At 45.0% G+C, this 25152-nt stretch overlaps 1 protein-coding gene across 3 annotated transcripts in view; it reads right to left on the reverse strand.

Annotated features, from left to right (window-relative positions):
* The window catches only part of MYH10 (myosin heavy chain 10), a 92753-nt gene that overhangs the window by 49907 nt on the left and 17694 nt on the right, over positions 1 to 25152 (reverse strand). For all 3 annotated transcript variants that reach the window (XM_048965325.1, XM_048965324.1, XM_048965326.1), the window contains exons 4-5: positions 10511 to 10538; positions 770 to 872 (exon numbers count right to left, since the gene is read on the reverse strand). In XM_048965325.1, the coding sequence (XP_048821282.1) occupies positions 770 to 872; positions 10511 to 10538 (131 nt within the window). The remainder of the gene's footprint in view (positions 1 to 769; positions 873 to 10510; positions 10539 to 25152) is intronic.

A 25152-nucleotide genomic window follows, 5' to 3' on the forward strand; every position in this document is an offset into this window, starting at 1 on the left:
AGCTTTCAACCAGCAGTACTCCTGGAGAAAGGCATGCACACACCAGCACAGGTGAGAGCTACCTACTGGCCTGACAGTAAAGTTAAATAAGTACTTCATTGCAAAGTGCTCCAAGTGCTCATAGTAACAGATATTTGAGCCCATTCACGTGTAACTAGCAGTAGGATGACAGGGAACAGCTTCGCATGGCAACAGGGGAGGTTCAGGTTGGATATTAGGAAAAATATCTTCTCTGAAGGAGTGGTCAGGAGCTGGAATGGGCTGCCCGAGGAGGGGGTGGAAGCACCATCCCTGGAGATGTTGAAGAAACATTCAGATGTTTTACTGAGGGATGTGGGTTAGTGGGAAATATTGGTGCTGGGTGGATGGTTGGACTGCAAGGTCTTGGAGGACCTTCGAAACACTGGTGATTCTATGATACTATGCAAGCCACTTCACGCATACTAGCATTAAAGACTGCATCTGATAGGAAACAAGTCCACCGTTCATGCTAATGAAATACCTTTAGGAAACTGGGATTTACTGCATCAGAAAGTTTTGATACTGTTTCTAATTGTAATTCCTGCATAAAGCCTATTATCTGATGACAGTTAAATAGCTGACACGAAATGGAAATGCCATTGCTAAGTGTTCATTTCAGCCACTAAAGAGAAAATGGTTGATCAAAGTTGCAAGGATTTCATTACAGCTCATCGTTAATTAATTTTATTGTTTTATTTTCAATAGAATTTGGTAGAACAATAAAGAAAGAGAAGATTTCCCAACTTACAGGAATATTATGGTCCTTTCTTCCTTTATGGGAGGAAGCAACGTGAGCAAGGTACTGAATAACCTTCTTAGTGTTTTCAGTCTTCCCGGCACCAGATTCGCCTCTGCAAAACATTTTAAACATTTTCCTCAAAATTGATTTTACAACAGCTCGTCAATTCTTTGATAATGACAACCCCCAGTCATTCCACTTACAGCTCAAACTGCGCAACAGAACTTCAGCAACCATCTGCAACCAAAATCCTGGAGTTGCAAGGAGCTGCAAAGTATTTGTTTAAAATACCTCCTTCATCCTAAAGATCTCCTCAGCATTAGGATGTTGATACAATATGTAACATTTGTTTGATTAAAAGCTTCTGACTAGATGCCTGAATTCCTATGGTACTGTAAGTAATGAGAAACAGACCTGTTCTTTGCCCACAGACAGATTTTTTTCCGGACTGCAAATACATACATTTAAACTATTAAACATTTAGTGCATCTCGTATTCCAGGACCTGGTGATGGGAATTACCAAGCTGACGGAAACTCTCAACATCTCCAGATGTTTCAAAATACAGCAAGGCACACTTTGAGCACTCGGACTCTCCACAGCTCCTCTCAGTCTGTGAGCTGGCTTCAAACACACTCGTAGCCATGGGGCTACATCCATTCATTACGAAATGAACTGGTGCAGAGAGGTACGGTGCTCCCATCAATAGAGGTAGCTAACATACTGCTATTCTTAAGACAGATTGAAAGCAGAATGTCAGAATGCACTGGAAGGTCTCCATATGGGGTACCCTAAACTCAACTGCCAACACAGTACAGGCAGAGCTTTGGCCAAGCCCACAGCACAGCAAACACAAATGATGCTAAGCATTGTTATTATTTTAAATAAATCCACACACAGAGACTACCAGGTCTGCCTTAATGATGCAACTGGCTGTTAATCACTGCAAAGAGATTTCATGTCAGCTGTGACAGGGACTCGCATGTCAAGAACAGCAAACTAAAAGGCATTTTGTTACATGGTGTTGCACTGGAAGAGCTGAAGTTCTTCTGTCATTGAATGGTGGTTCCCAGCATCCAGAAAGCAACCAGCTCTGAGAACCACAAGGATACATGCTGCCTGCCTGCAGGTTGCTCACTTGAGGTTTTTAAATGGAAACCGTTATTTTCCTAGGGGGATCCAAGTGCATCCTTCTGCAGCCTCCATAAGCCCCTTCCTAACCAAGCTGCACGTGTTGGTTTTGCGGCAGTGTGTCCTCTTGGTATTGGATACCTCCAAATCAGGTCAGGTAGGCAACTCAGAAGCACCCTACCACATGTTACACCCAACGTCTACAAAAATGGGACAACACAGCAGCTGAAACTGTAATTTTGCATATGCAGACAACATTACCCCATGTTTTCATAGAGAATGGATTCCATCCACCCTCCATTCCCCTCACATCACAGGAGTCACACAGAACTGCACTGGGAGAGATGACCTCGTGGTAGCAGGCAGGAGGTGAGCATTGCTCCACCAGCAGGCCAGGAGCAGCCCAGTGCCTGAGCAAAGCCAGTCTGGAAGAGCAGCGTGAAAGAGCTGGGTGGGAATGCTGGGGTCACTCTGCCTGTTGGAGCTGGCAGAGCTGTGTTAGCTGAGAGCACTGCACCACGTGATGGGGATGTGCAGCACAGCCTGGGGGTCACCCAGGGCACTTGATTGCAGTGGTGGCAGCCACCACCTACTGCCACCCCACTGCTGCAGACCTTCATCATGAGAAAATGAGTATAATTGCACAATAACACCATAAGAACACGTAGAAATCACTGGCACTGGACTACTGAAAAACATTTAGGAGACATGGGGAAGTCCCTCAGGACTCACCGAATAAACCAGCTGTGCTGGATGCATGCAATACAAAAAACCTTGGGATGTATCATCTGAAGAGCTGGTTACAAAGACTGCGCTGAGAATTAGCTAATGGGTAACCAGGTTCCCTTTCTGCCAAGAAATCATCAATACCCAGCATAGAAGCTGAGAGTACCTTGGGACTGCCACAAGGGAAAATACATGGGGTTCTGCTGAATTTAAAAGAAAGGGGAAAAAAAAGGAAAGTTCCATTTCTACCCAGCGAGATGCCACACAGAAAGCTGTAAAACTGTGACAGATAATCATGAAGATTGGGAAGGAAAAAGCAAACCTCAGATGCCCATGCTTACTTGTCAATTTTGCTTTATTTCTTCCCCTTTATTTAGCTTCCCCTTGATCGTGGTGGCAAAGCTGTGTTAATATAAACTATACCAGCACGTAACAGAAGTAAATAAGCACAGCCAAACGTTTACACTTTGTAGCAATACCATTTGTTCTTACTGTCATCAGAGCTTGGAAACACACAGTTAGCTGGGACTTTAGAGCTTAACAACCTATTATAAAAGCAATGTATTAAGTTTTAAAAGATGAACTAGATGAAACGCCTAGTGCAAAGAAAATAGCACAGCAAGCACAGCCCAGATGTCAGCCTTCAGAAGGACAGCACGCAGCTTTAGGAGCCCACTAATCACTTCTCTGGCATACACACAGCATAGGAAGGTCAAAAGCTTGTGATACATTCCTTTTGTTAAAAAGCCTTTAAATCTAATAGTGATTTTTAGAGGTCTTTATACGAGCCCTCATTCAAAAGCAATACTGATGGATGTTATCATCCTCCTTCTCCTCTCCTGGGAGCTTACAAATATGCCAAATATTTCCTGCAAGATACCAAGCTAGATAGCTCTGCTGCCATGCACCCTAGAAGAATTACAAGATTTAGGATGAAGTCCTCTTCATTTATAGAAATAAGGACATCTGCATACTTTAGATCCTTCCCTGAAAGTCAAACACATAAATTATATACATAAATTAAAGCCTTCTACCTCTACCAACCTGCCCAAAAAAGGTAAACTTTTAGTAACGCTATGTACAATATTTATGGAGTAAGTGGTATCACAAAGCTAAAGATTAACTTTTTTCAAAACCTTGTTTTAATACAACTCAATTAATATGTTACCATAAATTAAACAATGAAAGCCCTTGGCTGAGCTCCTAGCCTTACTTCAGTCAATGGCAGCATCACTAATGACTGCAGCAGGGTCACCACTTCACCTCTTAATTCTGCCTTGATTCCATTATGAGCAAAAACAAGGTTTTGTGAGATGAATTCAACTCTCAGCTCTGACTATGGAGCATGCCAAGAAGCACATCGAGTGGAGTCATCCAAGCAGACCATCTTTAGCAATGGCCTCCAGTCGGATGAGTAACACTGTGCCATTAATTAACTGAAGGTGCTCTCCCTTAATGCAAACATTACAGAGATGGCTAAGAAGCCTGACAGGAAAATTAATATAGTTTCTAGAGATAAAGCACTACAAAACAGCAAAGCTTTTTCTTTGAATAAGCATCGAACCTGCGCGGAAAAATTGGTAAAAACTGCCTAGCATGACCACTTTAAAGCTTCTGCATGATTTTAAACTCACTGGATGTAAACCTGCAGTCATTTTCAAGAAGAGAAGTACTCTTCAGGCAAATTCATCTCAGCTACAATTTGGTTGGCAAAAAATTAGTGATGAGTGACTGAGTTCTCAACCAGCTGCACTATTTCCACACCCCCCCCCAAAGCTGCTACTTCCACTATGCAAGGTTTAGGTTAAAGGCATTTCTTCTGCTAGACAGACTGACATTGAGAAGACAGGCAAAGGAACACAGTGAGAGATGAGCCGCTAGTCAGAAAGCAAGGGGCAGCATGCAGGAGAGAAGCAGAGATCTGAGTTCCAGGAGAGCAGTGAGCTCTTCCCGCAGAGCCTATAGCAGCAGCAATTACACCAGCAGGACAACTTGCAGCTGTGAAGACCTGTGCCAAGGGGAAACACTGTTCTGAAGGAAAATCAAACTGAAGCAGCCGCTCATCTTGCCCAGCAGCTTTGACACAAGGTGACCTTGTGTCAGTGCAGCACAGGACCTCACCAGCATCTCGTCCTGAAGTTCCAGCTGTTCCACCTGCAGACCAGGTGTGAGGCAGCATCTGTGAGATGCAGCACTGCCAGTCACACGGGACAGGAGCACACACACACACAGCTTTGAAATTCAGAGGTTTCTCCTCGCTTTGCTGCCCACACACCAAGTTCCTGCTGAACAAAAACATTTGTGAAGCGTTTGAAACATATTTTGGGTGATCAGATCAAATGTGCCTAATGCATCCCATTACCAGTCATCTCTCCATGATTCAAAATACCAAAGAACTAACTAAAGAGGTCAGCATGCTGGGAGCCTGGATCGAAACCTTTCTCTTGCCCAAAGAGTTTCAGTGTGTCAGTTCTGCTCAGGGATGGGCAGCTATGTGGAAGCAGAAGGTGCTCCCGGCTGAATGCTTGGCAGAAGGAGCAGCAGCTCTCCTCAGCAAGCAATTTCACAAGCCGTGCTGCTCACAAGTCCTGCAGGCAGTGGCGCTTCGCTTCATGCAAAGAGGCCCAAGGCACCAAAGCATGGGAGCACACACGTAAGTGACTGCGCAAGTAAGAGGCCCAACAACAGGCCTTTGTGCTCACAACAATGGCTGCAAAGAACAAAAGAGACTTATTCTCAGACACAACCGAGTAGATCTTCTGCCAGTTATAAACAAACAGATATTTACAGTGGAGACCTGCAATTACAAGAATGCCTTAATCACTCTACTAATGCTCTGTAATGAAGAGGTGTAAGTGATAGTTTGGACTAGCACAGAAGAGGCATTAACAGGCTTTGCTGTTTACAAGGCTGTTTTACAGCTCCTCCATTCCCCTTTAGATGCTTCTCATCATCTCAACACCAGTTGTCTGGGGAATGTTACAAGCTGGACTGCGGCCAGAGGTTGTATACAAAAATGCTTGGTATTTGCTGCTGTTGTCCTTTAATAAGCAGCCTCTATTCCCTCCACACCCCACCACTCCTCCTGAAGCCAATTCAGATTAGATATCCTTGTATGGCTGCAAGCATCTGCTAAATGAGTGTTTATCGAGCCCAGTCTCAGTTTTGAGAATACCGTAGGCTTGTGGTAAGATTCTCATATTTAGAATCTATTAGATTCAGGAAAGTGCAATGTGGCACATTTTCATGTTTGAAGTTCCAAAAGCTGCCTTGCAGTTAAAGACAACAAATCCAGGAGAGGTTTGAATATTTCTCATATTCCTAATATACCACAGAAGAAATTTCTTCATCTTGGTCATCAGCCTCCAACGGCCTGGCAGCTCTTCTATTTAACATTAACAGAATAAAATCCAAAGAAAAACAATAAAACTTCCCAAAACTCCAGCAGCTGCAGCTTCTCAAGACAGAAAAGCCTGCACAGCTTCTCATCACAATTTCACATCCTACCTCACTGTATGAGTTCTTGTTTCAGCATACACACAGCATGAAGTTATACTACTTTTCTGTAATTGATTTCTTATGGATGCTAGGCCTACAGTGAACCTCTAAGCCAGAAGAAACATCAGATTGCTGGCACTGCCTGTATTTGGTTCCTTAAAAGATGGAGTATGGGCATGTGGGTGAAAAGAAGAGGGTGGAATGAAGTAACAGTGAGAAAGAGAATGCACACTGTTTTACACTTTAACGTAAACTTCCACTCCAAGACCAAAAATTCGTCTGTGTCAGCAAGTCTGGATTGGAGAACTGAACAACCACCACACCAGTTGGCAATGTGAGTAATGCTCTCCAGCCTCCATGTTAGGCAAAGGACACGATGTCCTGCTGACACAAGCATCCAGCAGTGTTTTTCCACTCCTGGTGTGGAGTCCAACTTTGAGAAGAGATTACATACCATCAGTTTGTGCAAAGCTCATCTTTTGGGGATGACAGACCACAAAGTCCTCACACAATGTCAGCAGATCGTTAGGTTGAGTCAGGTAGCCTCCAAGTAACCCTGCTATCTTCAGAACGGTGAGATGCTAGCAAGAGGCATGCCTGGAGAGCCATCCATCAGCCTAGCCTTTCCATACACTGCCCATGTACGTGTGCTGTCACACAGATGTGACCAGCCTCTACCAAATGCTGAACCACCCTGCACTGTTAGCCACTGTCACTCCTCCAGCAAAGTGTGAGCAAGTCCTCAAACGTCTACATACTGTCTAAGATCAAGAAGTTCTTAACACAGCTACAGAAGCCACTTAACTAGAATGTTAGACATTACACTAAGTAATCACCTTTGCAGTTTCACGACAGCTTTAGATGTGTAGTTATTTACTTCATTGACTGCATGAAGATAACTGCAATTCCAGAGATTCCCCAGTGAAGAAACAGACTGGAATTCCTTAAAGATCCAGACTTACAGTAAAGACATTCCAAAAGAGCACTCCTGATTGTCAAGAGGAAAAGGGCATCTGTCCTGGCAGTCTGAGTGAGACTTGGTACAGTGCCGTTCCAGCTGCATTGAGAGCTGACCTGGACCCTTACAACAGGGAACAAAAATATAGCAAACTGCATCACCTGGAAGTAGGGACAAAGGTGAAGATGCTGACCAGGCAGACCTTCAGCAAAGCCATGCGGGGGACCTACCTCCATGATGCACATAAAGACAGTTAGGGTCAAGGCAATGGGAGAGAGGAGAACGACGTGCACACTACAACTCCCCACCCATCCACATGCACAAGCAAGAGGTCTTTCCTTTCTCACTAGCTAGCTTAAATCACTCCTGGGGGAAGAGAGAAATTATTCTGAAGATCTTCAACTTTACTAAAGATTGGGGTCAGTCAGATGAATCAGGTCCTGAGATGACATGTCTGGGATGAGAAGACATCAAGCCTTTCATGAACTGCCAAAGGAGTTTCTGAAACCACCTCCAGTGCGGTTAAGACACACTCCTACTGTATTTATACCTGCCTTAGTTAAAGACCTGTAAAACCAGTGGCATGGCAGGAAAATGCCCAGTTTGTCTTTTCAATGCAGAAGCAGTAACGCAATAGAGACGAGTCCTGGACACTAATCCACACTTGAGAAAAACATATTAGATGTCCTTTTGGTCAGCTATACAAACAAGTTTGCCGTGGTCTTGCTGGAGGTCATTTCATACCCCACCTGACCAGTTGTCACGTAATGAGTTTAAAATGCAAACCTGATGAAAGAATACAGTTCTGTCCTGAAGGCCATGGGAGAACCACCTCTGGAGCAGTGCTGTAGTCAGCAGCTGTCCTTATAACCTACTTGTTCAAAAGATACATGCAAGGGAATTTATGTGGTTTTGATGTGCTGCTTTTTATGTCTGTGTCCAGTTTGGAGAAAAGCACTAAGACAAATTATTTCAAGAAAAAGGTTAACCTGAACAGCAGTCTGTAACACCTACTATGTTCTTCTGTAGTCAGCATCCAAATAGTGTTAATGGTTGGACAGCAATGCAAAGTCTTCTGGGCTGTGGTGGAAATATGATGCTCAAGAGCACGGAATACTTGTACCCAGTGACCAGCAGATCACGTCTCTCCGTTCTCAAAAGTCAAGATGTAACTGAATTTTATCTGGCTGCTTTGGAGGTTTGATACCTTACCCTTCGTAACTCCGAGGCCACGTTAATGAAGCAATGTATATTTCTCTGTAATATATGTTCATTGGCACAGATCCTTTTAATGAGGATTTCTCTTTTGCGTACTGCTCTGTAGGTACTTCAGTAAAAAAGTAAAAATAAATACGAGTTAAAGCAACAAGACAGCCAACAGAACCTGGAATCCCAGCTTCTGCCAGATGCTGTCACGCTTCTACCAAGTTCAGCCTTGATTAGTATCTAATACACTGAATTACAGGTAGCAACACTTGTGCAGTATCATGGCGCTAGTAGTTTCAGTGTTACATTTTGCAATATCATTCCAGGGCAGCATTGAAATCCTGTCTTCTGCTGGTGCTGTTCATTAAGCAGCATGCCAATTGCCTAGAACATAAGACACAGAACATGTCACAAGCCCCACATATTCCGTGCTGAGCGCACTGCAGCAGATACAAAAGAGAATTCAATTGCATTTTCAGTTCAGAAGGATCAAAAGCTTATGGTAACTCCACAGGTGAGACAACAACAAAATTGAAGACTAGATTTTGAAGACTTTTCAATTTCCAAATGAACAGATCAGACATTCAGTAAATCCTGCAGCACTGTCATTCCAATCGCTGTGGTCTCGGCTGACCATATTGAGTGCAAAGTTCATGCACAGGCCCAAAGCCACAAAGCTACTTCAAAACAATTCACCTGGGGCAAGCATATGTTGAAGCATCCACATGAAGCATCCACAAACATGCAGAGAACAAAGCTTTTTTTTTTTTGTTCCAGGATCTTATTTGTGCTTTGAGGGCTGTCCTGTACATCACATGTAAAATAGTTATCACAAAAACAAGTTCTACTAAGAGAAGGGACAAGAGAACGAGGCAAGTCTGTATTAGCTGACTGTGCCTTGACCTTAGCAACAGAACTGCATTTGCTTCTGTGTCCCTAGGCCCGTGCAGCTTGTATTTATAGTATCTATGGTTTGAAAGAGCATAGCCTTATCAGCAAGACTGAAGAGGGATCCTCTCGTTTGGTAGTCAAGGTTGTTTTACAGGAGGTAGGTGGAAGATCTGAACTTCATGTCAGTGAACAAACTGTACCTAGCAGTTAGTCAGGCAGTTAAACAGAACCTTCCCAGCAGTCAATCTCACCGTCAAGCTATTTCAGGAAGCAGGCATCCTCACCAACTATGGCCTCAAAGCAGCTGCTATGCACTGGCACAACGCATGGCCAACTGCTCACCCAGCCAAGGCAGGAGCATGCAGCTACCACATCCTCCCTGCTCCACTCAGATAATGGAGTATATCCAAGTTATAGCCAAGACAGCTAATTGCAAGCAGCTTCAGCACAGCCATGGTGTGGTTTCACAACACACAAACCAGTCAAACTAGCTGGCTGCTACCAACTGTGACATTTCCCTGTTGCCTTCCTTCCTCACGTTCATCCCTCCTTCACGCACTGCTGGCCGGAGAAGCGAGCAGATGGAAAGCAGCGTTCTATGGTCAGGGTGGTTTTCTGCTACCTTACCTCCCTAAACTGCCTTATGATGGAGCACCAGCACCCAGTGCTAACTTAGAAGGCAGCACAAACACAGCATGTGAAAGGAGGTGAGACTGGATCACCCCTTTCAGCAGCAGCCCAAGGACAGACCAACTCAGCAGTGCCATAAGGCAGACCGTGCAGCACTTGCATTGCTCCGCTACCCCAGCTTTCATGGCCAGCTCCCTGTCACACTTACACTGGAGCTGGAAACCTGCTTCTGGGTGAGGCAAATTCAGGCACCCACACAGAAGCAAAGAAGGAAATCTTAGCATCAGCTTGCCCAGAGTTCCCTTGTTTGAAGCAAGTCAAAGGCGCTGCTGCTGCTCAGCAGGGTTTCAAGACCAGCACGGATTCATGCTTCCCAAGGCACTACACTGAGAGCTGTAACAGAGCTCTTTGACAGATACACACATTTAGGGAATTCTCTCCGATTCATGCATCTTGACTGACATTTTTGAAACTGCAATTCTTCAGTGCCACACACCTGTAAGAACTCTTAATAAGGAGAATTAATTATTAAGAGCATCTCCCTACACAGAACACCACTTCATCCTGCCTTTAACAGCTACTTGCTACTTGTCAAGGCAGAAGACCAAGGCGTAACAACCAGAGCTTCAATCAACAATGTTAACCTGAGACCTTCCCCTCTCTCACCAAAAACTTCCAAAAGTGCCCAAATGAAAAGCAGAGCTCACTTACGTGCAGAGAATGGATTGGTCCTCACGGTCTGCAAAAACAAGAATGAACAGGGTTAGTTTTGCCTCTGTTATCCTGTAATTTGCAAGACAGTTTGTTTTAAATGAACATTTAGACATTCAACTTTTCAGCTTAACAATTTAAGGACAATCTCGAACTATTTTTAGTAAGATGCCTTCAATAATTTAGTTCTCACACACACTGCTCAGCAAACAACACATCTGACATTCAGTTTACGATGTCATAAATCGGGATTTTGCTTTAATGCAGACTACGAATGTTCTCAAACACTTTCAGACAAAGCTGACCTTATTCCTTTTGTTCTGTGTGCACCTTTTCAGAGATTCACTGGATAAAGCATTTAAAATACTAAAGTATTAATCAAGAAAGAAAACAGTTCCAGTACACAATGCTAATGACCAGAAATAACTACTTGGAAATAGCACCAGCATCTCTAGCAAGCAGCAGCTTTCCCCTTTAGCTTTTTATTCTTTTTAATTAACATGCAAGCCTAAAGTGCTTCCATAATTCAGCTCATTCACTAAAGACTTGTCAAAAGGACAGCCAGGGAAATACACAGCTGAGCTCTACAATACAGTGCAGCTTCTGTGACACCCGCTGCTGCGCTTACGACCTTTGGAAAGAATGCCTGAAGACAGGTCATACCCTGCAAGAGGCATTCCATAATTACAGGGTCTTTACAGAATATATTTCATCATGCACTCTATATTAAAAGTTCTATAATCAAAACATTCAAGTATACCTGCAGAAAGTAAAGCATTGCATTGCAGTGAAGGATGTTCTCCTCCCTTTGTGCCCAAGTTTTTCAGTGAGCTCAACATTTCTTTCCTTAAGTTTCCAACAAAGTTTTGCTGCTTTTATACCTTCAGATGTTCATTACTTACTCCAAAAGAACACAGCCACCTCCTGAGAACTGAGACCTTCCACTTTACACTAACTCAAAGTCAAGCTTCATTTTATTTTCTGTGGACATAAAGCTACAAGCTGGGCTCCCCACTGACCCAACCCTTACCCATTCTCCTTGACCATGAGCTGTGAAGGAGCCCAGGAAGGGAACAACCAGCAGGAGAACCACCGCAGTTCCCTCCAGGACACAGGTTTCAGTCCCACACTAGGAGCACACAGCCTCAGTGGCTGCGAGGCACCTTCCCCACATGCCTGATCGATCTGAAGTACATCTGTATTTGTGTATACAACCTCAGTGTTTGTGACTATTTCTGGTGAGCGCGTAAACCATTTTAGAGAGTTTCAAAACAGGTCCAGAGAAACTATTCTTACATTGAGCTGTAAGGTACTGCTCAACTCTGCAGCCAGCATGAAACCAGGCACCTCACCTATGAGGTGAGCCAAGCTCAGGATGCTGTTGTGAAACAGCAGGTGTTGACACATAATTACAGCCTCAGCCAGCACTCAGGACCAGCAGGTGACCACACTTCCCCCAGAAGCTGCCCACATTCAGGAAGGGCTCGTGCTCAGCCTCCCCACTGCCCAGCAGCACAAACTCAAGCTACAGAGCTGCTGCTGCTGTGGGGACAAAGCAAGGGGCTGGGATCAGTGTTATGGCAGCTACAGCAGGCTGTGGTGCTAGGCATGTGTTCTGTCTCCTTCTCCTAGCTTTGCTAGTATTCACATCAGCAGTGCCACACAGCTGAGGGGGGACTGGGACAGCAGCCTGGGCCACACTGAGCTGCAGGTCCATTCATGCACCTCAGCATAGAGCTGCACAACTCACAGAGGTGGGGGGAGAGCTGAGAGCCCCTTGTGACAGCAGCTCCAAACATGCCTTCAATGGCCAGCACAGACAAAGCAGCCAAAGAAAGCAGAACATTGCTATTTTAATGAGTATATGAATAGAACATTTGAAGGACACAGATTCAAGGACTCCTGCAGGCAGATGCTGCTGCATAATGTTACAGCTATACCAGAGGCCTGGGACTGCACCACCAACTTTTGTGTTCTCACTGAAAACATTAAAGCACACAAGGATTTGCACTTCCACCTCCTGTAACTACGTGCTCAGAAAGAGCAAAAGATACCAGTGATTCTCCTACCTGTTGCACAGACAGCAACTAATATTCAAACAGTTCTGAATAGGAACACGAGCCAAATTATTAGAAGGGGGAATGAAGGGATTCAAGAAGTGGTGGTATTCCTGACATGAGTGCTGACACCTGGCATCCTACACGTGCCTGGTATGAAGCAGCTCCTGTCCATATGCACCAGAAGGAAGGCTGAAGACTGTGACTGCAGGAAATAAAAGCTGGCAGCAGGCAACAGCAGTGGGAGAACAGCAGAAATGTTAAGAGTGTGGTCTATAAAATTCTGTGTTCTTCTGGCTTTGATAGAGGGCAGCTGCTCTTGCAAGCTCCAGCAGAAATAACTTTCAGGTACCAGCAGGAGACAGAGCCCAGAGCTCCTGCAGTCAGACGGGCCTTGGGGCTGTCAGCTCCAAAGGGAAAGAGGAGCAGCTCCGACCCAGCCTGCCTCCAGGCAGCACCAAGACTGCAGAACTTCACAGGCAGCTCCATGCCAGCTCAGCCAAGGTAACACAGCACCAGTCAGCTCCTCACTTAGAAGAAACTGCAGAGTGAATGCAAAGTTAGTATCCTGAGTGGAGTGCAAAGGTAGCGTTTCCCGACTGTAGTATTAGCAATGATGGTTCTAAAGAGGTAATTCAGTTTTCCCTTCTCCACAATGCTGTCACTGCAGTTTGTCAAAAAAGACTCCTCTGAAGAACAGCTCTTCAGTTTATCACTTAACCAGCCAGGAATACAGGTAGCGCTTGCCCTGAAAACAAAACCAGTTTGGCAGAAAGCAGTGAGCATGGGTTACTGCTTTGTACCATTCCATGTTTTACCTGTGGGTTTACCACACAGAGCTCGTGCTCACAACAAGCTAGGCAGTATCAATGAGTTTTTCATCCTAAAGATTATCTAGAAGTCCAGGCAGCTGCACGTATCCTAGCCTTACCAGAAACCTCAGCAAGTGCACAAAACCTCCTCCATTTTCTATGTCCAGGAACCTGCACAGGCACGTGTCACAAAGAAGCTGCCAAACTCTGCAGTATGTTACTCCAAATTCATTCTCCTGTGTCCATCTGGACACAGCAAAGGGACTAAGAAAGAACATTCATTTGCAGTTCGTTTGGTTTAGCTTTCCACTCCCCAAATAAAGCAGTTTACTTAGGGTCTTGATTTCAAAGCAGCTGGTCCCTTCCTAAAGAGCTGGTCCCTTAGAGCACTGTCTAGCATCTGTTTGGCCGTGTTTTGACAGAACTGAGCTGCTGGGAACTCATCTGGGGCATGGAAGCACCACCACTTTATTGTGCTTACATGTGAAAATATTTTCACCAGGCTGTGCTGTTTTCTGTGATTCAATTTCAACACAAAGTGCAGCACTCAGCCCACAGAACAGATCATTATTATGACAAAGAATGAGATCTACCATCCGTTGCAGTGATTTTAATAGCCTTTGCTCTTGTTTGTTTGTTTTTAAAGCTGAAGTGGTTGTTCATGGAAACTTGTATACGTTATGAAAACAAATTTCCTTCTAAGTCTTGTGATGCTTAAAAACAGGCCCAAAACTATCATCTCTCCAGCAAGGCCTTCATGAGATAACATCTCACACCACCACGAGACAGAGACTTGCAGAAATATGCAAAGAGTAAACTCATGCAACAAATCCCATGGCGTATGCAGGCAAAATTCCAGGAGCAAAAAGCAGAACGAGTTTGGCTATCAGCTCCTCCAACCTTTATAGCAACTGAGACAGGGAATACAAGTCACTCAGTTTCATCAATAGGACCAGCAAGTTTGGCATTTCCACTGCTCCATAGGCTTTCAGTCTGGGATGATGAATACTCTCGACAAAGGCACAATGCATTTTGAGCACATGATTTACCAGATAATTTTAGCAAGGAGAAGCATCTGTGAGACAGGGTCAGTAACACTTTCTTCTATCAGTACCTGCCAGATAACTTCTGGTTTCTTTGGAAAATCCTCCCCTTCTGCTCCAGCAGCTCAGCTCCTGCCGCCCCAGCAGCTCTGGGTGCTGCTCTGCTCCCAGGTGGAGGCAGCTCAGCTCACTAATCGAAGGCACTCATTTAGCACAAAGTCAATTTAATTCAGACGGATATAGGCACAGGGACAAGCAAGCAGTACGAGGAGATGAAGAAGAGAGCAAGTTGTTGACTCAGTTTGACCCACATCACAAGACCAACCCTTTGTTATTAAACAAACAGTGAAGTCCCATGGGAATCTATCACTCCAGAGGGCTGCAGCTTGGATTTAAATATATCTCAAGGTCTCCAAACAGCACTGAAGGTCGTAACATTCAAGCTGCACGGAAAGCTTACTACAGTTTTTCTAATTAGAAATACAAGTTCCAAAATCACACAGAGCCTAAGAATAAAAACAAAATTTAATTATCTGCTTGCCAATATTTCTACAAAATAACACGTCCTTCTGAATGGAGGAATTAGGAAGCACAAAGACAACACAGTCTGACATTAGCCTTGGGCTAAAGTTCCCCTACTGCTGGAGATAACCTGAGCTGCTGCCAATGCCTCTGCTTCCCCTGCTCACATCCCCCAGTCCATTCCACTTTGGACCAGCAACCAAACGTACAAGTCCTGCCAGTTCAAGCAGCTGAGCCAACCAATGGAACTTCACTTTCAAGCTGCTCAGCACCCTGACCAGCCTGTGCCACAGCACTGCTGCAATGAGTGCACAGAAGGCATGGAACCACCCATCCCACCAGCAGCCCGTGCACTGCACTCTCTCAGTGCCCAGTGCTGTGCTGCTCCCAGCCAGAGGGCTCGTGCCACCAGCTCCTCCATCCCAAGCATGTCTGCACTGCACATCAGGGGCTCGTGCTAGCAGACATTTTATCCTACCAAAATATATCTATAAAAGGAAAGAGAGCAGCCAGCACAAGGCAGATGTGGCAACATAGAGCAAGTCTTTCCCTCTGGGAGCAGCTGATTGTTACACCAGTTGCAGACACCAAACTATTCAGAGTCTGGAGGCATCAGGCATTGAAGCACTGGTATCACTATTGGGTCTCCTCTTCCTCCCCCATCCAGAAGCTGACTCTCACTCCCAAGGCAAGAACCAAGTGCTGTGTTTAACACCTGACTGATGCAGGCTGCAGCCCTGGTAGGAACCACCTTGTCCAGTGCTGAACAGATCAAACTCTGAAGCAAAGGAGAAACACCAGAATACAAGGACAAGAATGACAGCTTTGAAAGCTATTATTTCCCCTAAAGCCCCTAAACTTACTTCACTCATCTCACTGAGTACGAGGACAACAATTGGCACCTCCTCAAACAAAGCTGTTGCTTGGCTGCCAAACGTTTGCAACATTTTCCTGTATGAAAAATCTACCAATATAAACATTGGAATCTATTTTTCACTACGCATGTATAGAAAAATCAGAAGGTTCGAGAGTTTGGATAGAGAAATGTTTTATTCCTCCCTTCCCTTCTGTCTCCAAGTTATAAAAGGATTATCCTCCCCACACACACCAGCCCTAACCAACCCCTGCTAACTCTGGGTAAGGTTCCAGATGTGCATTAAACGCATTTGTTGGGTAATTGGTTCAGGCAGGATGTTCAGAAAAGCCACTGCTCCAATCTAGAGTCCGCCTACAAAGGAATTACTGTATTTTAACAGAGCAGCTTTTCTTAAAAGCATGCCTTAGTTCTGCTGTGCTCACACTATGGTCATTCATAAAGTGGTAGAAGATAATCAAGCAGAAAAGGAAGAATCTGTCTTCAAGTTTCCTAGAAATATTCACAAGCAGTAGTACTGAAGGACAGAAACCAAACTACAGAGCACAGCTTGTGAGCAAATGAATGCCCACCCTCTGCAACTGCCTTGCTCCCCTTTACTACACTGCAGTACAGCAGCTGCCCAGATCTGCCTTTCCCAACTCAATTCACAAGAAAGGCAGAGCCATCCGGGGCCACAGCAAACTGCCCAACTAGAAAGCCAGGTTTTGAGCTATCATAATAACAAATACACATTCAAAACACTTCCACAGGCCTATTACTTGCTTCCAGAATTAATGCATCCCTCCCTGCTCTGAGATGACATTTAGTCACAGCCTTCATACAAACACTGTCTTGCTATCCCTCCCTTTCCACACGTCCTTTCAGCATTAATCCTTATTTAGGTAAGAACACGAACAGAAGTGTGCAAGATAGAACAGCTAACTCCAGAGAAGAGGTGAAAGGAGACAAACGTGAGTTTTAACCTTTTCCCAAGCCCTGTTAAAGACAAGGCCACGCAGTGCTGCACTTCCACCCTTCAGCCTGCAGGAACCTACAGACAGGGGAACTGCTCTCCACTGCAGCTACGTCGAGTGTCATCTCTCCTCAGCACCAGACTCCCTCCAGATGATCCATTTTAATGCACCCTATTTATTTCTCCAGAGCATGATGATGGGGAAACAGAGGGATTTCAATTTTAGACAGTACTTAACATTCAGGTGCCATGGTCCATAAACAAAGAAAAGCTTGGTTACCTGGCTGATTCCCTTGTTTGTTGTGGATGTTGGGTTTGGAAGCTCCGTTGGTATTTGTCCTCTACTGCAGAGCAGCAGGCTCAAATATCAGACAATTCCAAGAGATTTAAAATTTGAATTCCTGACAGGTTTTATGAAAGTGAGTCACTGCCTACAGCAGAGGGACCCTGCATCCACAGGGATTTTGCTGCTGAGGATTGATAGGATTGGGTCGTAAAGGAGACAGGTGGTCTGATAACTTGCCATTCTTGAACTCCAAGCTTTGAGTAACCTTTGAATGACCAAGTCCTACTGGACTGCTAAGCACAGAAAACGATCTGGTTACAGAGACGAAGCATGCCTTTATATTTTGTGTTTATCACTAAAATGTTGCCTGGATACTCCATAAACTATCAAACACTTTACATCATGAAATGACTTGCAACAAACATCTCCAAAAGCATAACACAGGAAGACTGACAGGCACAAGTGTTTTGCTGAGCACCTATCTTACTGCAGAGCAAATACACCCCAACACTTCTGCTCCTGGGAGATTCCTTCAGCAGCACTGCAGACTCTACATTTCACCTCTACCTTCAGCTGTGCAACACAGCTGAGTTGTGTTCGTCAGGGTACTTTCTGCAGCCTCACAGTTCATAGGAATACAGTATTTTGCCAACAACAGCCCATTAAACACGCAAGTGAATGTTTCAGAAAGCATGTAATTTGCCAACGCTATAAAGCTGGCAGGTAAAGTTACGGCACCTCAATTTAAGCAGCCATTATGAACTCCTTAATGAACCTGAACCTCCACATGGCCAAAGGATCAGAAGAGATCCAAAATGCCACAGGAGCCAAAGCACACCTCAGGAGATAACTCACTCCAGGAGGTCTCAGGAACTAAAACAAAAAAGGAGAGGTGTCAGGGACATCATTAGGACAAGCAGGAGAATCACAGGATTCTTCCACATACACACAGGTGCCACTGGAAGTTGGAAGTGATGTCTTCTCTTTAGGGAAGCAGGGATACACCTTGAAACTGCATTCACCCTTTTCTTCCTGCCTCGTCACCATCAGCTTAGTGACAAGCTGTAAGTTCTTATCTCCAAGCTGAATAGCTTTGAAACTGAGATCGAGGTGAACTTGCAGAGATTCTCATTTGTCCTGAAATGCATAACACTGCAATTTATCCTCAAAGATGAAATTCAGGTGCACCTCTTTCCTCCCCTCCCCCCAGATACCAGTGGTTTTATGATTAATAACAGTGCTTGGTTTCTTTTCAGCAGTGCTCACACTTGTCCCACAGAACACAGAACACCCCTGTGCCAGCTCAGACACCAGGCCACAAAGAATTCCAGCACAACTCCTCTTCCAGCACAACACCCTTCACTTCCAAGTGAAGACAGAACAGCACTGCTATCTCTAAAGCAATTACTAATTCCCGATCTTGTCTGTTTACTGTTTCTGACATGGCACAACACAAGACAGAGGCACTGTCTGTTACATTTCTTCTACAGGAGTACAGTCTACAGGAGTAAGCACTGAGGCTGATGGTCACAAGCCTCTTTTGGCAGTCCAGTAAGTCAATTCCTACCTCTTACTCCAAGGCTCAAGATGTGCCCAAGTCTTTCACAAAGGACTGAGAGAGGATCTCTTTGCTATGAAGGTGAGCACTGACAAAGGCACTGTGTGGATGTTTCTGCAAGTGGTGAAGTTTTAAAAAAAAAAAACAACAGAAGCAGCAAAAAAAAGTGGTTCTGTACCTTATTCCAAAAGGTGCCAGATTTGAGATAAATCACAACTGCCACGCTTCAGTTCTGCTTGCTGACCGACTGCCTTATGCACTGAGTTGATCATTAAATGAAGCATGGCAGAGGTGAGGCAAACCCCAGCAGGGCTCACCCCACTGCTGGCTGGGTGCGAGCACTTCTTGCACATCTCACAGCCACACATCACTCACTCACTCACCCCAGAGCTCAGGCTGCTGCACAAGTGCTCCAGCACAGACAGTGCAACCTAACAGCACCCAGCCCTGGGAAAACAAACCAAGCTAGAATTGAGACCATTTTAGAAGTTGAGTGTTAAGCATTTGCAATGTTAGCTTGAAATTACCCAAATTCCCAAATAAAAACTGTGACATTTATTTTGACTTGCTAGCCGGGGCTTAATCAGCAGAAAAGGAGAAAACAAATAGCTGCCAGACTGCATCCTGCCCACTTTGTGGGACCGTGGGCAGCTTCTCCATTATACATCAGAAAGAATTTTTTGTCTAGTCCTCACCAAGTTTGAAGAAGCTCAAACAATGTTTTCACAGTCAGTGTTCCAGCAGTTTCACTTATTTCCATTAAGAGAGAGTCCTACATGTTTAATTTAGAAGTTAAAACATATTTGCTAAGTACACTAAGAGAAATTAAGAGACAACGCACTCCTTAACAGATCCATCCAAACAGATGTGCATTTATCCTATCTAATGGGAAGCCAAATGCAAGCAGCCCCGTGCAAGGGGCAGCTGCTGCAGCTCAGGAGGATTGCAGCACACAGCTGGCCCTCAGCACAGGGCAGCGCAGGGACAGCCTGCAGGACAAGGGCTGGGCCACAGCGTGCACAAGGGCTGCAGGCAGCAGGGATGGGACACAGCCACTGGCCTCCAGCAGCTCCTGTTTCCGCTTCACAGCCACAGCAGTGAGAGGTCCCAGCCCATCAGGCACCAGGTTCCGGAGCTGCCAGGCCTCGCTTGTTCTGCTCACAGCTCTTCACATCACACAGACAGGCTGCTTTCCCAGCAGAAACGAGCAACTCCTAAACCTTCAGCTGGGGCCATCCCTATGCTTACTTCTCAGCGATATTTGCATACTGCTTAACAGTAACCTAAGATTAGTGGTAGCTGGCAACCACAGGCTGAAAAGGGTTTATTTGGACTGCAGAGTGCTCAGCATAGCAGTGGTTTCTAATCTCCAGCAACCCCGCTTAAGTTGCTCTGCTTCCTCTGCAGCACAATTTTGTTTAGACAAAGATTACATTGTCAACTGAAACAATAACTCAAGGAGGTCCTTTGACAGTAATATCTGCCACTGAGGCTCACTAATTCACTTTTGCTCCTCTCCCTCCCAAACAATTAAGCAGGCACAAACCACTGAAGAGAACTGGCTATGAACCAAGTGGGCTCTTCCCGAGTTACTCCATTCTGCCTGAACTCCGCAGGTTTGGAACGAGAGCAGAGGACTTTGCTGGGCTTTCTGACTGTAACAGGAAGTTGAGCAGTTGGGTTTTCATCCTCAGTCACAGAGGGGACAGGACACAGCCCAGAGGCACATCCCACACCAGCACAGTAACTGGGGTAAGTGGAGCTGACCTCAGTGCATGGTTTAGCAGCTGCTGGATTGCAGCTGTAGATGCTTCTCTAATGAGTGTTTTCTAGGATCCATAACAAGCCTTTTGAGGGGCTTCACCTCAAAATATCTGACGTCTCAGATGCGGTGCATGGACTTACTGCGGCTCTGCTCTCTAGCAATGAAGTTGTTACTTTTAGAATCACTGATCACTGTAACAAAACAGTGTCCTCAGAGAATATTTAAGAGCCACTGTTACTGTCTTGTAAGAGGTTTCAAGAGTGGATAGCTCAGGAGATGCCCCCCATTTCAAGGACCAGCAGCCCCCAACAGCCAGCTGCAAGCAGAGCCCTGCCATGTCAGAGCACAGCTCCAGCCATGGCTGCCTCCGCACGCAGGGCACAAATAAGCGCTGACTTAGCAAGACAGGAGTTCTGTCTCTGGTCCATCACACTCCAACAGCAGTTTTTCAAGAAGCACAGAACTCCAGCAGCCCTACATCCTGAGACATGGGCTGCTACCATTTAGCTGCCCCGTTAAGAAATGTTTTCTCATTGTTCTGCACATCACTTGTGATTGCCAATTAATGACCCTTTGTTCTCGCATAGGAAGAGATGGGTGGGAGATGTGAGCACCATTCCCCCTCCCTGTCCCATTTCAGATGTAGACTCGTTCTGTTTGACCTCAATTATCATTCCCATGCTGAACACAGTTTTGATAACTTCAGCTGTTCTTTAAATGTTTTCCTGACTTATTTCCTCTCCTCCCAAAGGAGGGAAAGGCTGGAGCAGCACAAAGCACTGAAGGTACAAATGTCAAATTTGGGGCAGCAGTTTTAAGTTCAGGGCAGTAAAGTGTTTTCCACTTTGATCCTATTCTCTGATTTTTAACCATTGCTGCACAATTAATTCAGATTGCGACAGATCTGTTTCACCCTCACAAGCTCCTGCCAAAGCAGTGAGAGCTCCAGCACAACCAGAGCAATTTATTCCTTATCGTACACCTCATGTGTGTGGCCTCTGCTGTGAGCTGAGGTACAGCCCTTCGTCCTGGGCTCCTGTTTTTGCTGTCCTAAAAAAATAAATCCACATAAGCCAAGTGTCATCTTAGAATCACTTTGCATTTTGCAGGCGAAAAAATCTACAAACGAGGGGCATGAACGCAAGCACAGGCTGGTTTATGTCTCCAGCAGTGACCCTGCCAAGCCACAGAAAGCAGAGAACAAGGGATAAGATCAGCCACATAACCAGATCTGTACCTGCATGGGGCCTTCCCTCACACTGCAGTTACTTCAGAGCCTGTGCTTATGATAATTACCAAAATTACATGTGAAAACTCACGTGGGTCGTTATCAGATGACCTCCTGTCCACTCAGATTCATTCACAGATCAGTGCGTTTGAGAGGCACGCTCTCTCCCTAAAAAACCTTTTTGAGTCTTTATGCCCACACCACCTCACATACACACACTCCTGTGAAGGCTAGCTGGATACTTTGGAACAGGTTCCACCAACACGCTGGACAGACATCATGCATACCACTGTCATATCTGCAGATCTAAAAGAGAATCTCAGAGACAGCAGCTAACATCTGGGTGCTGGGGCAGCTCTGTGCCAAACATCCACACGCAGCCACAGCGAGTAGGTCAGCGGTTCCTTCTCCATGCTCAGAAATCTGGTGCTTGCAGCCTCGCTTTCCTTTTCTTTTGAGTTTCCTTGTACACATAAGCTGATGGTCTTGCCAGCACTCTGAAAAAGCCTTGAAATAAAAGAAACCTGGTGCCCCTGAGCATCTGGAAAGCCAGAAGCTTCCATTTGGCCAAATGCCTGGAAGCACCAAGGGCAGACAAGTGAATGGATACTAGATGATGCCATCACTCCTGGTTAGGAAGCTAGGGAAGCACTGAAAGCTTGCACTGAGATGCACTGATAATCATGTTGGCGATGAGAGCCTTGGCTTACTGGAGACAAAGAACAGAAGAACACTCACCATTCCTCTCTGCTAGCTAAAAGCTCACAGTTGCTCCTACTTCTTGTTTCTGTGCCAGAACACAGCAAGAACATTTAATAAATAGGAGGGTGGATAAAAAAGGAGCTACTGCAATTGCTACTGCTGGCAGCTCCAGCACAACTGGACTCTTCGTTCAGCACTCCAGAGGAACGCAGACATGACTGACCAAAAAAATGACTGCATGCATCACCAGCAGAGCTGCTGTAAGCAAAGTGCTCTCAGGAACACCATTCATTGAAGCTTTTGCTGTGCAGGAAGTAATATCTGTATTTGTGGCATCTGAAGGATAAAACCAAATGAGGAAAAAAAAAAAAAAAAAAGCAGAAAATAGTGTTTATTTCACATCCACCCTGAAATAAAGTTTGATCTAAACTAAAACTGTGGAATAGAGTTTTACCAGAAGCAGGTGCTGGCTGAGTAATACGTACAAATGAATCATCTCACGAATGATTTCATAAGTTGGATGCACTTGCTCTTGAATTCCTGTCTGCCTGCTAGCACAGTCACAAACCAGCTATGAGCTCAGCCTGCTCTGCAGATCTTCAAGCTCCCATCGCTTGGTCGCAGCGTTGACCAAAAGGTTCAGGCTGGGCTGTGCAACACGGCGCCTCGGGGGAAGGGCAGGGAGAGTGCCAAAGCTCCTTCTTGAAGGCATGCCAAAAAAATTAACACAGTCAACCACTTCAAGTAACACTTCTAAGGAACTGAGAGTTAAGAAAACAGCAGTTCACTCTAAATACTATTATGTCTAATTAAGTTTGTAACCCTGAGGTTGAGCTCCAATTAGAGCAGAGATCCAAACACATTTTGACACAGAAAAAGACAAAGGTTAAGAACTGTTGTCCAAGTACTGCAGTACTGAAGAACTTCAAACACTACTAAAGGTGAGAAAAAACACGTGGTAGAATACAACCTCATTCTAACAGCGAGCATCATTAAGCTTTATTCAATAATTGCTTTTGACATCATTCAGAGATGTGCTAATATGGCACAAGGTCATCAAAACAGCCCCAGCTGAAGCAGATCTGATACCAAGGAACAAAGAGGTGAGGAGAAATGAAGTACTGCACCACAGGTTCAGCTGACAGAAGCATTTCTCATTTTCCTTCAAATTCAGAAATGAGGCAGAAGACTGTTTCAGCATGATGGATTTCAGTTATTCTGCTTCAATTCTTCCTTCACGATTCTCCATCCCTCTTTCCAGCCATTAAAAATCATTGTATATCACATTCCCATGTTACTGTCACACAAATATTCACATTCCACACCAGCCTGGCTGGATAAAAGGAAAACACAAAGCAGTGCAATGATAAGGAGGCCCAGAAATCCTTCCCATCACATCTGCCAAGCAGTTAGCTCTGTTCAGTTCCTGCCACCCTGCACTTTGTGATGAGCTGAAGAACTCTGAGGTTTTGATAACTCAAAAAAGATACTGTGAAAAACAACATTAATTGCACATTTAACAGGTTTGATGTGCTGTTCCCATCATGGAGAATGCTAGCCAGGCTCTTCACTCTCACAGCAACTTGTCCCTGCCACCTCAATACTCAGTAACATACAGAAAAGAATTGCCACGTTTTATTCTAAATTATTTCATACGATAAAAAACACTTCCCAGAAGCATTTCAAAGGGAATTAACTAGAGATATAGGTCAGTATGCTATTTTGCAGGGAGCAGCAGTGGCAGTGCCAGCTCCTCCAGCACCGAGCGCTCCCCTCACCTATTGCACAGCTTCTGATAAAGCTCCCCTGGAACAGGATTAAAGCAGTCTGAAAATACCAGTGCTAATTTAGGGCTGACCAAGACGTCCTCAGGGAAACGGGATAGAAAGGAGAGACTAAGCATAATTATACAAGAGTAATATTAGCAGGCAAGCAGGTCTTCAGCAACCAGAAGCAAACCGAGTCTGCCTCAACACATCCTACAATGTATTTTGTTCAGATTCAGTGAATAAAGAGGCATAAGAAGACAATGCCACACTTCCTCAAAAAGTACAGCAGGAGAGGAGAGCCTCGTATGGGAAAAGCACCAGAGGAAAGTTATGTCAGTGCTGCCTGCACAATCAGGTCAAGCCTCTTCTGTTAAAAAAGGGAAAAAAAGATAGTCATAGAGGAATCAGCAGTCAGAATTCATTTCCTAAAGAAAATCCTAGCTCCTATCCATATTTCTGCTGCTCATCGCCTGTACATTTCAGCAGTGCAGAGGAACACAGCAAGTCTTACAAATTGTATTACCAAACAGAATTAAGGTCAATGTTGTCACAGGGATTAGGACACCAATTCCTTATGACCATGTCAACCGCCCAGCAGCTTTGAAAAGCTCTGCCCAGGATTCCTTAGTGAAGCATGCCAACCAGGCCCTATGCATGAATGCATAGGATTTCTGTCTAGGGCCAAACAGCTTCAATAAGCCGGGAGCCCCTGGGTTATGTGAACTCACTGCTTCAACTTCACATTAAGAAAATGAAGAGAAAGCACAAGGGAAATCCACTAAATCACCTGTGAAGTAGCACTTAGCCTCCCACCACAATGCTTTGAAAACTAATTAGTAGGGGAGGCAGAGGGGAAATCCAGCATGTAAAGCAGAATTGCAGGTTATTACCTTCTGAGGTCAGGACAGCAGGTAATGAGTGCTTCCGGATGAGAGACCCGGGCTGCCGTAATCGGAGCGCGCCGCGTCCCGCCTGGTACTCACAGACTGCCTGCACTCAATCTTTACTGCAAGGCTTGCAGGAAAGTCAATGCTTATGAGATCAAGCAATCACTGAGATTTGCTTTTCCTT

This window comes from Lagopus muta, chromosome 18 (assembly GCF_023343835.1).
Source record: "Lagopus muta isolate bLagMut1 chromosome 18, bLagMut1 primary, whole genome shotgun sequence".
In the NCBI taxonomy this organism is placed as follows: domain Eukaryota; kingdom Metazoa; phylum Chordata; class Aves; order Galliformes; family Phasianidae; genus Lagopus; species Lagopus muta.